The 16,115-nt window shown below is 37.9% G+C and overlaps 1 protein-coding gene across 1 annotated transcript in view; it reads left to right on the forward strand.

Moving 5' to 3' along the window:
- NUP107 (nucleoporin 107) overlaps window positions 1-16,115 on the forward strand; it is a 29,506-nt gene that overhangs the window by 10,604 nt on the left and 2,787 nt on the right. The window contains exons 8-24 of the mRNA XM_030479647.1: window positions 23-71; window positions 1,252-1,323; window positions 1,813-1,901; window positions 2,800-2,878; window positions 3,784-3,897; window positions 6,216-6,306; window positions 7,434-7,510; window positions 8,043-8,102; window positions 9,052-9,197; window positions 9,307-9,355; window positions 10,472-10,541; window positions 10,980-11,098; window positions 12,744-12,782; window positions 13,143-13,293; window positions 14,292-14,398; window positions 15,678-15,780; window positions 15,943-16,103. Of these exons, the coding sequence (XP_030335507.1) occupies window positions 23-71; window positions 1,252-1,323; window positions 1,813-1,901; window positions 2,800-2,878; window positions 3,784-3,897; window positions 6,216-6,306; window positions 7,434-7,510; window positions 8,043-8,102; window positions 9,052-9,197; window positions 9,307-9,355; window positions 10,472-10,541; window positions 10,980-11,098; window positions 12,744-12,782; window positions 13,143-13,293; window positions 14,292-14,398; window positions 15,678-15,780; window positions 15,943-16,103 (1,576 nt within the window). The remainder of the gene's footprint in view (window positions 1-22; window positions 72-1,251; window positions 1,324-1,812; window positions 1,902-2,799; window positions 2,879-3,783; window positions 3,898-6,215; window positions 6,307-7,433; window positions 7,511-8,042; window positions 8,103-9,051; window positions 9,198-9,306; window positions 9,356-10,471; window positions 10,542-10,979; window positions 11,099-12,743; window positions 12,783-13,142; window positions 13,294-14,291; window positions 14,399-15,677; window positions 15,781-15,942; window positions 16,104-16,115) is intronic.

The following is a 16,115-nucleotide window of genomic DNA, read 5'->3' on the forward strand; positions in this document are numbered from 1 at the left end:
CTTCCTGCATTTTTATTTCTAGAGATAGGATACAGTCTGCACTGGAAGATGAAACTGCGTTTGATATCACAGTAAGCTTGGACTTTTTAAGTGATATAAGAAGCTAAATACAAGCTAAATGCTTGTATTTTATTTTTAGAATCACAATATTGCAGCCACTCAAAATTCGAAGGTGAAAGAATGTGAACGAAAAATGAGACCGATTTGATTTTTGTCAGGACAAATATTAAATCCTTTCACATAGTGACAAGTGAATTTAAATATTCCATTCTGAAGAGAAAAAGCTGGTGTAACAGTATTATAAATGTACTGTATTTCCTTCAACATTCCCCATACACTTCGAAAATTCACTAGAAATAACTATTTCTGTTTAAACGTTGCATCAGTAGCTGTAGTGTTCCCACAGGTCAGAGATAATTTTTGCTTTGCCTCAAACAACATGTGGTCTCAAGCTGTCTGGCCATTGCAATCCTGATTCCAATTTATCTCAAGAGAAATCCAAATTTTTTAGCACTCTAGTTTCAGTTGTAGCCTTCTTGTCTCTGTCAATACAGTGCTTCCAGCCTTTGCTGCCAGATTATGCTTTGGAAGACAAAACAATAAGTAAAGTGACTCTGCCTCTGTAAAATTTATGATTGCAGTTGCTTTTTTTTCTCAGTCATAAAATAGCTTCTTCTAGGATTCCTGCTGCTAAGTTGTCACTATTAAATTAAACGCTGTTGTGCCAAAACCTAATCTTCTGCCTGTGCTTTTTTAGGAAAATGCCTCTTCTGCTCTCTTTTTGTTGCAAGTCTAATGAAAGCTAAACTAATGCAGGAGAGCAGATAGAAGGATCAGGGTTCTGGGGTTGGGGTTTTTGGTTCTGGGTTTCTTTTTTTTTCCACTTGTTTATGTTAAGTGTGCATATGGGCTTGGAAAATGCCAGAAAATGTCATCTTTTTATGTTTACAGTAATAAGTGGGATCTAGAATAATAGGAGTGCAGTCACTGGAATCAATGGATACGCTATATAGACTCTTTCTGTGGTCATACATGTGTGAGTTGTATTCTGAATCTCATCTTTACAGTTATTAGTGTAACATCCAAATAAATCACATGTATAGTGTTACCCATTTTTAAAAAGGGGGTAGGGAAGAGGTGGCTTACTGAACTTGTAGCAAGTTTGAGTTAGTATGTGTCAAGTTTGGTGTTCATGGTTTTGTGGCAAGTTTTCTTTTCCATGAAGTGATAATCAGCTTTTTTCTTTGATAGGCTTTAACTGCTAGTGAAAAAACAAATGTAGACAACTTGTTTCAGAAAGATTCCCTTGTTCGACAAAGCCAGGTATGGTGGAAAGATTTTTAAAATGAGAATGGAAATAGATCAGTAGACACTCAAATATTTGCAACATTAATGCTCTATGCACGTTTTTAAAGTTGTTTCTAATACTTTTTTATATTCACTGAAGCGTGTTATTCTTTGTATGCGTAAAAATAACGCTGTTTAGTTTCTAAAGATCAGAGATGTTTCAGACAGGCTTGGAGAGGATGGAAGGCTGAGGGCTATTCCCATTTGGAGCATCTGTTACTGTTGGTGGTGATTAATAAACTATTAAGTAGCACTGTAGTAACTGTAGCATCTAGTGAGAAACAGAGGTCAAGTACCTAAACAACCTTCATGTTGGATACTTAAAATCAAAGTGGAATATTTGTCAGGATGTGTATGCCTTTGGTTACCATGTAGATAACAAGTAGATCCAGAGATGAGAGGAAGGCAGTTAAAATATTATTTGTTACATGTTTGTTTTTAAAATGCAATGTAATTTTCTTCCAGCTGGTGGTGGATTGGCTGGAGAGCATTTCCAAGGATGAAATTGGGGACTTCTCTGATAATATTGAGTTTTATGCAAAATCAGTATATTGGTGAGTCAGACTTTCTTTGACTTTGTCTATACTTCCATCAAGTGTAAGACTCACGGGCACAGACACAGAATCCCTCTTAAAAAGAAGTGAATTTTTAAAAGTTGTTCAGTTAATTCACTTCTTTTCTTTAAATTCTTAGATGTAAAAATTGAGGTTTCCTACCCATCTGCTGAAGTATTTCTTCTCAAAAGTCACTGACTGCTTTTGGGAGACAAGGATAGAAGGAAAATTATCAAAGCAATTCACTTTAATCTTAACCTGGATGCAGATTTGATTTTTCATAATGAGGCACAATAAGAGATGGTCACCTGAGGAGATGATCAGCCTGTTACTTGCACTGGATAAAACCATGTGTTTCTCAGGTGGTCACTTCTTTGGCTTTAATTTTTGCCTGTTTAACTTCTTGTTATCACTTTGTCATTGACCCTTCACCAGAAGCTGTTATTGTCATCTTTATTATCAATGATGGGTTTTAGTCAGAAAAGACCAAAGACTACCATTCATGCTAGATGCCTAGAATAAACCAGTGAATACAGGCTTTTGGAATCATGTGTATTTCGTAAGTTGAATTGCTGTCCTAGACTGACTTTATAGTGAGTGCTAATGGGAAATTTTGCTCATGCAAAAATTGATTCATAATTAAATATATGAATGACTGAAATAATGGATGCTCTTGAAGGAAATCAAAGATATGTGAAATGATTCTAATAATTTACTTGTGAAATGTTGTGTTTTCACAACAGTATCGCAGTCCATTGGTAAACAAACCAAACCAAGTGTCTCTTCTGTAACCATATTCTATGTAACAAAAGATACCTTTCAGTATTTGTGTCTTATTAAAAGATGGCTGCTGAAAAAGCACACCCAATTTTTCTGAAAAACATTTCACTTTTCTCAGGGAGAACACGCTACATTCCCTGAAGCAGCGACAGTTAAGTACATACATTGGAAGTTCTCGAGCTCTGGTAACAGAGTTGGTAAGTATTATTTAAGGTAAGGTTTGGTTTCAGAATGGGTTAGAGAGAGCACATATGCTATTTTCACAGCCTTCTGCCAATTCTTAGATGGTTGTATTATCCAAAAGTAGTTGTGCTATTTCAAAATTAGTACAGAAATGAGGCATGGCACCTCTGGCGGTTTTTGGGGGGATCCATCTACTTCTCTTTCAGCAGTCATGTCCATATCCCCACCCCCCATCAGAGGTGCTTGTGGTCTATTTGGTGAAGTAAATGGCTTTATTAGTACTTTTTATGTCTGAAACAAACCCATGTTCCTAACCAGAACAGCTTATAAAATTGTTTGGAAGCTCTTGCAGATAAGGGCGTGCTGTCTTTATACAGGAACTAGTACAAGGAAACCAAGTCCTGATGGGATTCCTTGAGAGCTACTGTAGCAAAAGGTAATGGGGAAGTCAAGGAGAGAAAGGACTGTCCAGTAGAACGAGGTAATGAATTGTCTCAGTGACTGAAAGCACTCATAGAAGATTAATTCAGTTGGGGAGTGATCTGAGGTCTCGATTGGTTGGGAAAATCTGTTTGGATTAAATAGAAGCAAGTACAGCTGTCGTGAAAAGCCTTCTCAGTTACAAGGTGGAGTAGAGTCAGAAGGGGAAAGGATGTTTGAAGGTGAGAAGAGCTGGAAGATGAGAAGTTTGGGGCAAAAACCAAAGTGTGGAGTGGCTCCTTCTGATAAGAACAGTGACAGAAGAGGAACAGAACAAATGAGAGGAAAAACAGGGATGTGCCATGCTAGATGTTACATGGGTTGTACAGATGGTTGTGCCAACATGAAAAAGTTACTCCAGATTACAAAACAGGGCTGGAAATCATTGGAAGAGGCATATAGGCATTGTGTGGATGGATGACGACTTTTTTCCCCACAGGATCCAGATGCTCCTATCAGACAAAAACTGCCACTGGATGATTTGGACCGAGAAGATGATGCGAGGTTATTGAAGTATCTCTTCACTCTCATCAGAGCAGGAATGACAGATGAGGTAAGCTGCAGAAAGTTACAGTATCTTCTTGGTTAACTGGTGTAACTTATTTTACATCTCACTATTAAAGCTAAGGAAAAGCTGTATACTAAAATGTTTAAATTTGGCTTGTGAATTAATTTTCAATTTATTCTCAATACTGACAGTGATGGGCTGCTAAATTAGTGTTTTAATAAAATTTTGCATTTAGTTTTGTAATTTTGGGTATAGAGTAGATGTTATAGAAAAAATGTATGGTTTTTTGGTTGTCTGATTATTTTTTTACGTAGTGGCTTTCTAATCTCTAATAATCAGTGGATTATTATAGGCTTCCTTCTAGATATAGATTAGATATTATGAAGCAGCTCCTTCCTGTGAGGGTGTTGCAGCACTGGCACAGGTTGCCCAGGGAAGCTGTGGCTGCCCCATCCCTGTCAGTGTTCAAGGCCAGGTTGAACACAGGGGCTTGGAGCAACCTGCTCTAGTGGAAAGTGTCCCTGCCCATGGCAGGGGGCTTGGAACTAGATGGTCTTTAAGGTCCCTTCCAACTCGAACCATTTCATGATGTTAGAGTAGAGCACACCAGCAGTTTTAGCTGGAGAGAGAGGTTTGATGTATGTTTTTCTTAGAAATAGCATTAAATTAAGCACACTTTACTGCTCTGCTCCTCTGTCGTTCCCTTGGGTATATGATCTGAGTGGAGTTGAGGGAGCGAGTCAGGTCTATTTTTATCACATTGTTGTACAAACAGTTGCAATGGCACATTTGGAGAGGTGTCCCAGGACTGAGAACTGGGCACCAGTGCCCAAGCTCCATAGGCTAATACTGCCATCAGAATAAATGTAGTTATTTACAATGGTTACTCCTACTAGTTTCTACCCTTCCTTTCTTCCTTTCTACCCTTCGTTTTCTTACCTTTGTTCTTTGGCAGGGTCTTCAGTGGTGAAAACTCTGATAGACTTGATCTGAGTATTCTAGAAAGCATGTTGTTATCCTCCATTAATTCGTTCACTCTAAGTCTGCTTATTCCCCCACCTTAGAGAATATCTGATGTGTATACTTTGCGTTAATCCTTAGCTGAGTGACAGCCAGGCAGTTTCAGTCCTAAAGCTGTTCTGAATAACAGTCCCCAGTTGTGAAGTGACTTTTATGGTTTAATCATGTAAATACTTGTATGGTGGTGGTGTTTAAAGGCCTCAGCTGGAAACCAATTCCCTTACACTAGGATCTATGTATATATAATCACATACGAGTAATGGGAGGGGAAAAAAGGGACTTGAGATTCTTGTATCCAAGACCTTAGACTTAGAAATCTGGTTACTTGCTAGTATTCTATTCCAGCACAGTGCACATCTGTTCATTTTCTGATATTATGGGACATCAGCATATTGCTGCAGGGCAACATGAATATAAATTTGCAGCATCAGTGTTCTGCAGTCGCTGCTATGATGTCCCCACTGTCTGATAAGCATGTAATGGGTTATTCGCTACTGAAAGCGTAAGTCAAAATACTTGGAGTTTACTCTGAATTAAGAATGAACCTCTGTTCATTGCCATACGATGGGTAATACACGGCAGGTAAGCTAGAACAGCTTGCTTGTCTATTCTCTAAATTTACTGTTTGTCACCATTCCCCAAATGGCTGAATGCGTGCAGCCTTCCAGTGTGAAAAGAACAGGATTTGGCTGAACAAACCAAGACTGCATATTGCAATTTCTATATGTTCATACTGTTTCGTCAGTCCTGGAACAGCACCAGCCAGACTTATTAGATAATCTTTAGCTGATTGTTCCCCCCGCACCAGGGGTGTGGGATTGGGAGAATTGTAGGCAAGTGATTTTGCACAGTTCCTGGTCTGCTTTCCATGCTATTCAAAATAGCTTTGAATACCTGTTTGTGCTACTGCACAGACAATTGAATATCATTGTGGGAAAGGTGGGATTGCTGTTTTTGGAAGCGCGTGAGGGGTTCGGAAGGCTAAGTTAACTGGAAAAGTAGATGACTGCATGAAGAGATGGATTATACATCTAAGCAGCAAGATGACACCTTAAACTAAACTTATCAAAAGGATGCATAACAGCTGTTTCAAGCTAGCAAAGATGAGACTACATTTCTCATATTGCTATAAATACTGACTGAAAAGCTGTTTAGTGAGAAAACAACACTGACATTTTATTTACTTTGAAATCTTTCAGCTGTTTCGAGTTTAAGATTCGTTGTGCTTTTTTTATGGTAGAATCTCTACCCAAATTATTTTAATACTGTTCACATTTTTAAAGGAGGAGCCGGTGCTTTTCCAACCTTCAGGTCTATTGTTGAGAAAATCCATTCCTTTTCAGGCACAGCGCTTATGCAAACGGTGTGGCCAGGCCTGGAGAGCTGCAACTTTGGAAGGATGGAAATTGTATCATGATCCTAACATAAATGGAGGTATCTACTTCAAAGTGCATTTAAGACATGTAAAAATAGGGCTTTCTCTTAGTATCTATCTGTGGCAAAGAGAAATAGCTCTTTCCTTTCACCTTAAGAGCCTCTTTTGTATTTAAAATATTTATGATGTCTGTTGAACATGTGAAAACAATGTAAAATTACTTTAGTTGAAGGTGTGAGTTCACTGAATCCACGTAAAGTGCAAAAGTCACTTTCTTTTTGAAAATCAAGCATAATCACAAAGAAGTAGGTGTCTCAGAGGTCCAGACACACCTTTTCTACCTCCATATAATATTTCAGGTTGTATTTTCCCAGCGTCTGACTTGTGCTGTCTAGCAAACGTTTTGTTGCTTGCAGGCTCAAAAGTTGAACACTGCATCCAGCTTCAGAAAAGTATAGTAGGACTAAAGTTCAGCAAATGTAAATGCAGGAAAAAGAGGTGCTTTTAAAATATTTGCAAATCATTAAATAACCATTCTCCTTGATTTTGGGGTTCCTTGCACACGGTCCTGTTTATAACACAGTACTTTGCTTCTTTCTATGCTCAGGACATGGCAGGATTTAGCAAAGAATTTAAGAACCTGTTTAAGTGTTGTACGTAGCTGGGTCTGGAGGGCATAATGCTTTCCTGCTTTTCATATCCTGACCCGTTTATCTGCATGCTCCACCAGTGTCCTAACCTTGTTTTGAGTGTACCCACCTAGCCTTCTGTTGTGTGGGGTTTAATTCATGCCCTCATGCACATGCATGCGGAGCAGCAGCACTGAAGCAGTGACCTTTTTTTAGAAGGTTGTATTCCTTAAGATACAAAAATTCTTTTTCTCCTTAACTTTGTGTTTGCCAAATGTAAACACTGTAAATATAGTCAGAAACATTATTTTCTTCAAGGCTAGATAACAGCTAAGCTTTCAAAATACTGTAACTTTAACATGTGCATTTACCAAACGTCCCAGAAAAGTGCCTTGTCTGGTCCAGTTGAAAGCATCAAAATGCTTTGGGAAGAGTTCCAAAGGGATTGAAACTGGGTTAATAACAGAAAATAGGCTTTAGCTTCTTACTGGTTTCTGTTTTTTAATAATACCTTTTTCTTCTTCCTTTTTTTTCCCTTAATCGTCCTTCGCATGCAGGGGAAGAGCTCGAGCCTGTTCAAGGGAATCCCTACCGGTGTATTTGGAAAATAAGTTGTTGGCGTATGGCTGAAGAGGTAAGATAATGCTGAGTTGCTTGGTCTATTAATGTGTAACTTTGAACCTTTCTGAGCTCTGTAACATTTTAAGTAAACCTACCCCCTCTGCTTATAGGACTTAAAATTAATGTTTCCAAGGGAACTTCTGAAATAACGTATTTCTGTCTGGTAGTGATAAATCTGGATAATCAGCACCAGTTTTTCAGGCTTAGGAAAGGTCTGCCTTTTTTTTTATTTGGTTGAAAGTGAAACCGCTGACACTGACTTTCATCTTGACTAAATTGAATGGGAAAGGAAAACCATTGCTTTCTTGCCAGGTCGACATAAATTTTTCAGTTAAGTTAGAAGAAGATGCCAGTGGAAAGATGCAAAGGGAAAATCACCTGCTATTCATATTTTGGCTCCTGATGTGTTCTGTGATTTTCCAGCTTTTCTTGGAAAACTGCTAGATGGAACATTTTGTAGTGGGTTAATCTCTAATAAAATGTAAAGTGACTAGAAAACTCACATGCTTTTAAAAGTTACAGAAGTTTTTCACTGTTTATTTTAGGAGCAGTTTAACAGATATGAGAGAGCGATCTATGCCGCACTGAGTGGAAACCTGAAACAGGTATGTCGAGCCTCCTGGCATTTTTTTCTCATGTGTGACAGGGATATCGTCAGACATACTGCAATTACTGGTTATTGTACTTTTAAAGATCTAATAAACAGGACAATATCAAATATTGCTGCTTGAGTAGATATGTTCTCTGTAGCATTGACGTACATTAAACATACAATAGACTTTTCTCATTATTACTGCTAACTTCCAGTACAAACAGTTCTAATGTTGTTTCAGTTCTTTTCTAGTTAAGCATTATTTAAGAGCTTATATAGTCACTTTCCTGCTCATGCACAGTATTCTTATAGATGAGTTGGCATGTCCAGAAATTATTCTGTATCCGAATTCTGTCATCAATAGGTTTTATATTCCGTAGAATGCTCACTTCAAATAGTTGTCTCTAGTTTTAATCCTCCAGGTGTTTTTCTGCTCTTCCACTCCGAACTAGTGATTTTTAATCATTTACTAATTTTTAAAAACAATGAGGAACATTGCAGACTATCATTGCAGTTTTCTTGATGTTATAGTAATCACTGGTAGGCTCCTACTTGAGGAGTTTGATTTCCTACCGCCACCACTCTCTGTCTTGGTGTGATGTAGTAGAAGTAATGATAATTCAGAAAATATAAAGAGGGGGAATAGAGAATGTTTCCACGTTTCATTCATTGAAATTTAAAATTAGTTCTTTTAGAGGGGAAAGAAAAGGCATCACAAAATTATACAGACTTACAGAGCAGAAGATACTTACCTTCTTTGATATAAAACAATCAAGGAACTAGAGCATTCTTCAGTGAGAGGGGTTTTGTGTGTCACTTTGATGAAGGAGAGGCTGCTGTTCATGGTGGTTATTAGTCTGGTTTGGTGCTCAGAAATCTGATCCTAAATTACAGTTGCTCTGTTTGGATTCTGATAGTTCTCCAGCTCTTGATACCTTTTGCTCTGTTTTTTGAATATGTAGCTGCTTCCGGTTTGCGATACCTGGGAAGATACTGTTTGGGCGTATTTCAGGGTCATGGTGGATACTCTTGTTGAGCAGGAAATACGAACCTCAGTAATAGCTGCAGAGGAGATGGAAGAGCTCCCTAGAGATTATTTAGAAACAAAGTAAGTTTTAAGTACAATTATGCTCCTACACTCAACAGAGGATCCTGTATGATCCGTTTGGAGTAGTCAAGGTTACATTTTTTTTTGTCTTTTCTCTCCTACTTTGAAGCTGGACTTCAGAAAAAGTTTTTGAAGAACTTCAAGCAACAGACAAAAAGGTACATAAGAATTACAGTGTTCCTCCTCACTGCTTACCATTTCTTACTATTCACTAGGTTCTGCTTTTACTACAGTATTTAACAAAATGCTCAAATGTGCACAGGGACTGATTTATTTTAGGTTTTCTACCTCTGTAATGTGTAATTTGACAATTCAGATAGATTTTTCTGTATGCCACCACCTTTTAATGATGAAGATACAGGTTTTGTCTTGCCCCGTATCTGTCAAACTAGTTGGGTGTGCTAAAGAAACAGCTGACTGTCAAGTGTTGCCAGACATACAAAGCAGACTAAATCGACTATTTAACACTCTGATAAAATGTGTGAAGATTGATTACATGCAGTTCTCTTTATAGGAGTTTGTGTGCATATTTCAAAACAGGCCTTTCAAAATTTAAAAGCACATTTGCTTGACCATATTGTGTTTGTTACTTGTAATACCCAGGATACTTATTTCATTTAAGATTGAATATATAACGTGTATGTTAATTTTGTAAAGATTAAATTGAAACTACACTTACTCTTATTTGATGGAACAGACATGCAGCATTTATCACATTGCTAAGACAAAGATATGTTGAAAGAGATCTTACAGATTGATGCAGTCAGCCACAGATACACCCAGCTGACTTTGCCTTTCTAGTGCAATCCTCGCCATACAGCAACTTTATATGTGCATTTGAGTTGTATTTCATACATTAATTCCTCCACTAGGAAAAAAATCTCTTCCTCCTTAAGTACGTTTCATAGGCCTTTTCTTTAAGGATTTGCATACATTGTTGCTGCTTCTGTGACTTTGTACAATCTGTTCTAGGTAACATCCTCATTTGTTCTCTTCTTCAGAGCAAAAGAGCTCTGAAGGTTAGTCTTGGATCTCTTCCGTGGAAGTATTAACTCCACAGATCTATATTCTGGTTCTTCTTTCAGTTTGTCAATATTCTTGTAATTTGACATTGAGATAGCAAGTGCCTTTTCTCCTGCTCTTTATTCAGAATACCCTTTGAAATAGGAGTTTTTTTCCCGAAGGAAACTTTGCTTTATTTAGAAGTTTGCTTTCTTCATACGTTATGCTATAAGATTTTATTCAAAGTTTGAACTTTCTTTTTCTCTCCCCAGAGGGTTATAGAGGAAAATCAAGAACACTATCATGTGATTCAGAAATTCATTATACTGGGAGATGTGGACGGTGAGCTTTTCTCTAAGTGATTCTTAAATGTCAGTTGACTACGTTATTTCTAGTGACCTTTCCAGAAACCTGTATGTCAATGGATTTTAGAAGCACACAGTAGGCAAACTCCACCTAAAAGCTAAGCTGCTTCTTTAATCAAGACCTGCAGGGACTTTCTGCAGTTTGACATACAAGGTAGTTTTCAAAGAAGTCATGAAATCTTGTAAATGTGTCAGAAGGCAGCAATAGGCCCTCAGAGAACTTCTCCCGAGAAATACATATAGCAGATATTTAAGCCGAACAACTATATCTTTCCAAAACTGCTGCTGTTCTGTTTATTGGGCTTTTCAGGCTAAATTGCATTTCTTGGATGAATAAATGAATAATATTGAAATATTTCTTAGGTGTTTTTTTCCCTTGGTATGGCTAATACCCACATTTCCTTGGTGGCTATAGGTTTGATGGAAGAATTCAGCAGATGGCTGTCCAAAGACAGAAGTGTGCTCCCAGGGCACCTCCTTCGATTCATGACGCATCTTATTCTGTTTTTCCGCACTTTGGGCATGCAAACTAAGGTAAGTTCACTTGTATCTGATTTGTTGTCATAGCAATAGCTAGTTTTTGAAGTAGCAATGCTTGTATGTAAATATCTAAACTACATACAATGATGGTAAATTACTACCAGGCTGATGAGGAGCTGCATGCTTAGTGTGTTTGTTGATTTTAGAGCCTAAATGCAACAGTCAAACTTAGAAAAGAGCATCCTCCTCCCCTCCAGTTCAGCTTAAAAATTATTTTTTGAGGATGATGGATTCTGCTTCTAAGCCCTTTATTGAGAATGACCTGACCCAAATGTCAGTGTTAGGCTTATTCATAGCAGCCAAGATGCTTTGAATGGAACACGATATTAGGTACAATTCCAAGAACTGTGTATGTTACTGTAAGCTCATAAGTGTTTTTGCTTGAGGTAAATGGTACTATCTGAAACTCTCATATTTTCTTAAAATATATACTCAGTGTAGCCTACTAGCTACTTAGTCTGTTTATGTTAAATATGCAGGTGGGTCATATAGCTGTAACTACTCTTTTCTGGGGCAATACAAAATAATTACAAGTTCACCTTTTCTACTGTTTTAAAATTTAGAAGTACTGATGTATCAAAAAAGTTTCTGAATGTAACCTATTGCGACAAAAAACAAATGTGTGCATTCATTCATTATATGATTTAAATACAGCTCTGAGTTAGGGTTTTTAGTGCCTCTAATTGTTGCTTCATTCCCAGTTGAAATGTATTTTGAAGTCAGTTAACATTTAGGTAATTAGGAGGAACTTGTGTGTATGTGTGTTTTAGCCGCGTTTTTTAGCCAGACTCAAAATTTGATAGAGCAGGTCTTTAAGCTATAATATGGTAAAACTAGTCACTAGTGCAGGCTTAACACGGGGGACAAAACAAAAAAGGTGCAATTTGCTATATAAATTCCATTGTGGGATTGTGAGTAACTGCTGATTACTGCCTCTACCATTTTGGAGTGGGTAAATTTACTGGAAGACTACTCGATCAACCCCCAGTAGACCCCAGAGGGAAGAGGCAGTTGTGCAAGCTTTTCTGATATTCCTTATTTGATATTTGTGTACAATTCATACAGGCATATGCTTAGATGAAGGTCTGTAATTTCATTTACAAATATAAAACTAAAATGAGAGTTGTTCATAGTAACGAACACTTGGTTCAGCTAATGCAGTCTCAGGTGCTCGGACTATGCTTTGATTGTTTAGTATAGGTTACTACAGATGAGCCAGGTGACGTTTATACCCTGGGCATCAGAACATTAGAGTTTTCTGTAATGCAGCATGTGTGTCTGCACACTCCAATGGGCATCTGTTCAGCTGACATTTTTAGTTATTAATAAAAAAATTAAAATTGGTAAAATGGAAAGATTTTAAAAACAATTTAAAAAGTAACTTTCCAGTTAGACCAAAAACTGTATGATCCAGTTGCTGAAAAAGAAAGTCCTTGAAACACTAAATCTTTGACGCAGAAGACATATTTTTTTAATCATTGTCTGAGAGAAGCAGTTCTTCCAGCTGAGCCTCTTATAGATTACTGAAGCAGGGATAAGCAAATAACCTTGTGTCTGTGTAATAGTACTGCAAAGTATCTTCTCCACAAACACACACATTATCTGATTTAAAATTGAATTTGTATTTCTTTGCAATAAGGAGGAAGTTTCTGTTGAAGTCCTGAAGACCTACATTCAGGTAAGCTTTCAGAAACCTAGTTTGCTTTCTCTAATGTAATTTAGAAGTAAACGAGGAAGAAAAGGAGACTTAAGGTTACAGGATGGAGAGAGCTATAACGCAGTTAATGCTCTCTTCTCCAGGAGATAAATGGAAGCTTGCCTAATATGCAGTTTCTGTCAGTAGTGTTTAAATAAGAGACTATTTATTGATCCTTGCTTAGAAGCTCAGATGTGGAAGCTCCCTATAGTAGAACAGCTGCTTTTTTTTGTTACAGAAATTTATTACACATTTATGTTTTCACACAAGCGTAAACACACTTCTGGGTTTACACAGAGGAATATGGTATGTTTTTCTAAATGTTTGCTTCTTATTCTGCAGCGTATGATATCTGAGAAGCTCACAGATTTAATAGCATTTTATATTAGCCACTTGCCCCCAGAGCTAGCTGTTGCTCAGTATGCTTTATTTCTTGAAGATGTTACTGACAGTGACCAACGCCACCACTGCCTTGAATTAGCAAAAGATGCAGGTAAGACATGCTGATATTCCAATTACCGGTTTATGTCCTGGCTTATTTTGTCTTTCAGTAATTTTTAATGCAAGACCTAGCCATGAAGATGATATTGTTTCCTTCCTGCGCCTCTTCATTTTTCAATTAAATTAAATGAATTTGCTTAATCACTTCTTCAAATAGGTATATTGTGTTTTTTAACTAACATGGAATTGCAATTCCTTTTCTGAATTAAACTAAATATTGCTTTGGTTTCTGGATTATGTCCAAACACAGCTGCCTTTCTCAAATACATGCTCTGAAGCATGACATGATCGTATTATTTCAGAAAACTAATAATAAAAATACGTACAAGTTTGTGGATTTAGGAAGGTTATAAGTATCTTAATTTTTTTGTCCTATTTAGAGTGCTCTCTTTTAGCCATTGCTTGCATTAATGGTAAGCTTCCTTCCAGGCCTGTACATCAAACGAAAAGGTGAAGCAGCACACTGTCCATTGGTTTACAATGCCTCTGTGCCACTCACAATTCACAAAGAAATAGATTTAGTGCAGACTTCTTTGTCTAACTTTCCTTCAATCATTTTTGAGTCATTTTCTTTTAGAAACTTGGCTACGGTTTAAAAAAGAAAACATCCTGGTTAAGCATCTGGAAGAGAGCTATTCTGAGCTTTCCCTGGTACATTCCTGTCCAGGAATCAGGGTCTTGCCATCAGAACTGTGGGAATCAGTGGTCTTAGCAAATACATCTAGATGCTGGTCCCCAGCACAGACTGAAAAAGTAATTTGTCTTGTTCTTTTTCCCATGTTAGATGTTCTCTGTTATCTCAAATACCATTCTCCTAAGATACCTGCAATAAACTGCGTATCTCTAAAGCTTATAATTTAATCTGATGATGTGAATGTGAATAGACTGATAAGAATTCCTAGCAGTAAGGAATAAGATCAAGTCTGAAATTCATTTTGTGGCAAGTATGAATCCATGATAGGTCTTACGTAGTTCTCTCTCTTAACCCAGGTCTGGATGTTGCAACCATAACAAAAACCGTTGTTGAAAATATCCGCAAGAAGGATGCTGGTGAATTCAGTCACCATGACCTCATGTTAGATACAGGCACAACAGAGGTGAGTGTACTTCCTAGGGCAGATGTTCCAGTTTGCCATCAACCACAGAGTCTTTGACTACAAATGATCTATATCTATCTTTTGATGATGGTGGAAATTGCCTTGAAAAAGCCTGAGAAGGAAACGCACTTTCCATGTGACCAAGCGAGGAGTTGAATTGCAGAAATCCATAATTTCTGTTTCTACATCTCCTTGATCTTCTGGGCTGTGGTGTGTGTTGCCCAGCAGCATGTCTGTGTGCAAACAACAAGTGAAGATAAAGTCCGTGAAACGACTGTAACAAAATAAGTTGTAGCTGAGAGTAGGGTGTTATTGTAGCTTCTAAAAATTATGAGGATTAATACTTTGGATCTCAGATGTACCTTATTACGTGCTTAAGTGACATTCTAGCTATGACTTTTTATAAGAGCAGGTAGTGATGGGATGAGGAGGAATGTCTTTAAACTGAAAGAGGGTAGATTTACATTAGACATTAGGAAGAAATTCTTCACTCTGGGGGTGTTGCGGCACTGGCACAGGTTGCCCAGAGAAGCTGTGGCTGCCCCATCCCTGGCAGTGTTCAAGGCCAGGTTGGACGGGGCTTGGGGCAACCTGGTCTAGTAGAAGGTGTCCCTGCCCATGGCAGGGGGGTTGGAACTGGATGGTCTTTAAGGTCTCTTCCAACCCAAACCATTCTGTGATTCTTTGACTGCCTTTACTGACAGTTTCCTTGTCATCACTACTCTGTGTTGGTTGGATCCAACTCAGTACTTCAGTTGCAGTGAGGTACTGTTAATAGCTTGCGTTCGAAGTACTGTTTAGAAAGCAGCTGATAGTTTGCAAAGTTATGGCAGGTTTTTTGCTGTTCAGTACAATGTTTAAACTCTCTAAGCCAAACAGGCAGTTTATTTAACGGGAGAATTGGAGAACTGTGGTTGCAGGCTGATGGCATCTCTGAGTATTTTAGCAAGGCTCCATAAACCAGGTTTGTGCAGTGCATTCATATTAAAGTTTGAGGAAGACACATGGTAATCCATAAAATTTTTTGAGAGCTGATCCTCATCCATTGGTCTGAATATCTTGGGAATGCTTAAAAATGGATTTTTGAGTTCTTCGGATTGCAGAGATTGTTTCCTAAGCTTTAGAATCAAAAGTTGTGAATAAAGTGATCCTTGCTGGTATGCCATAATGCTGTCCAAGGACCTCTAGAATCTTGTGTATTTCATTGACCAGATTCAATGTGTCTAACAACAGGTGTGTGCTTGAAATGTGAGTGAATCTATATGTTGGTTTTTTACAGGCGGATCGGCTGAAAATCGATGTAATCGACTGGCTCGTGTTCGATCCTGCACAGAGGGCAGAAGCACTTAAGCAAAGCAATGCAATCATGAGGAAGTTCTTGGGTACTAAACTTCACAAATACCGTAGCCTTTCTGAACGCTGTTTTTGTTCTCATTGGCTCTTGGCACTACATTTGATATAACATTCAATCTAGTAATTAAAAAGCATGGGTTTGCCAGCATGGAAATTGCAAAGCTGTTGATACTCGGTTCACATTCTCATAGCATCCAAGAAACATGAAGCTGCAAAAGATGTGTTTGTGAAGATTCCCCAAGACTCTATAGCAGAAATATATAACCAATGGGAAGAACAGGGAATGGATACTCCGCTTCCAGCTGAAGATGACAATGCTATACGGGAACATTTATGTATTCGGGCATATTTGGTGAGTTTCGGA

This window comes from Strigops habroptila, chromosome 3, assembly GCF_004027225.2.
Source record: "Strigops habroptila isolate Jane chromosome 3, bStrHab1.2.pri, whole genome shotgun sequence".
Classification (NCBI taxonomy): Eukaryota; Metazoa; Chordata; class Aves; order Psittaciformes; family Psittacidae; genus Strigops; species Strigops habroptila.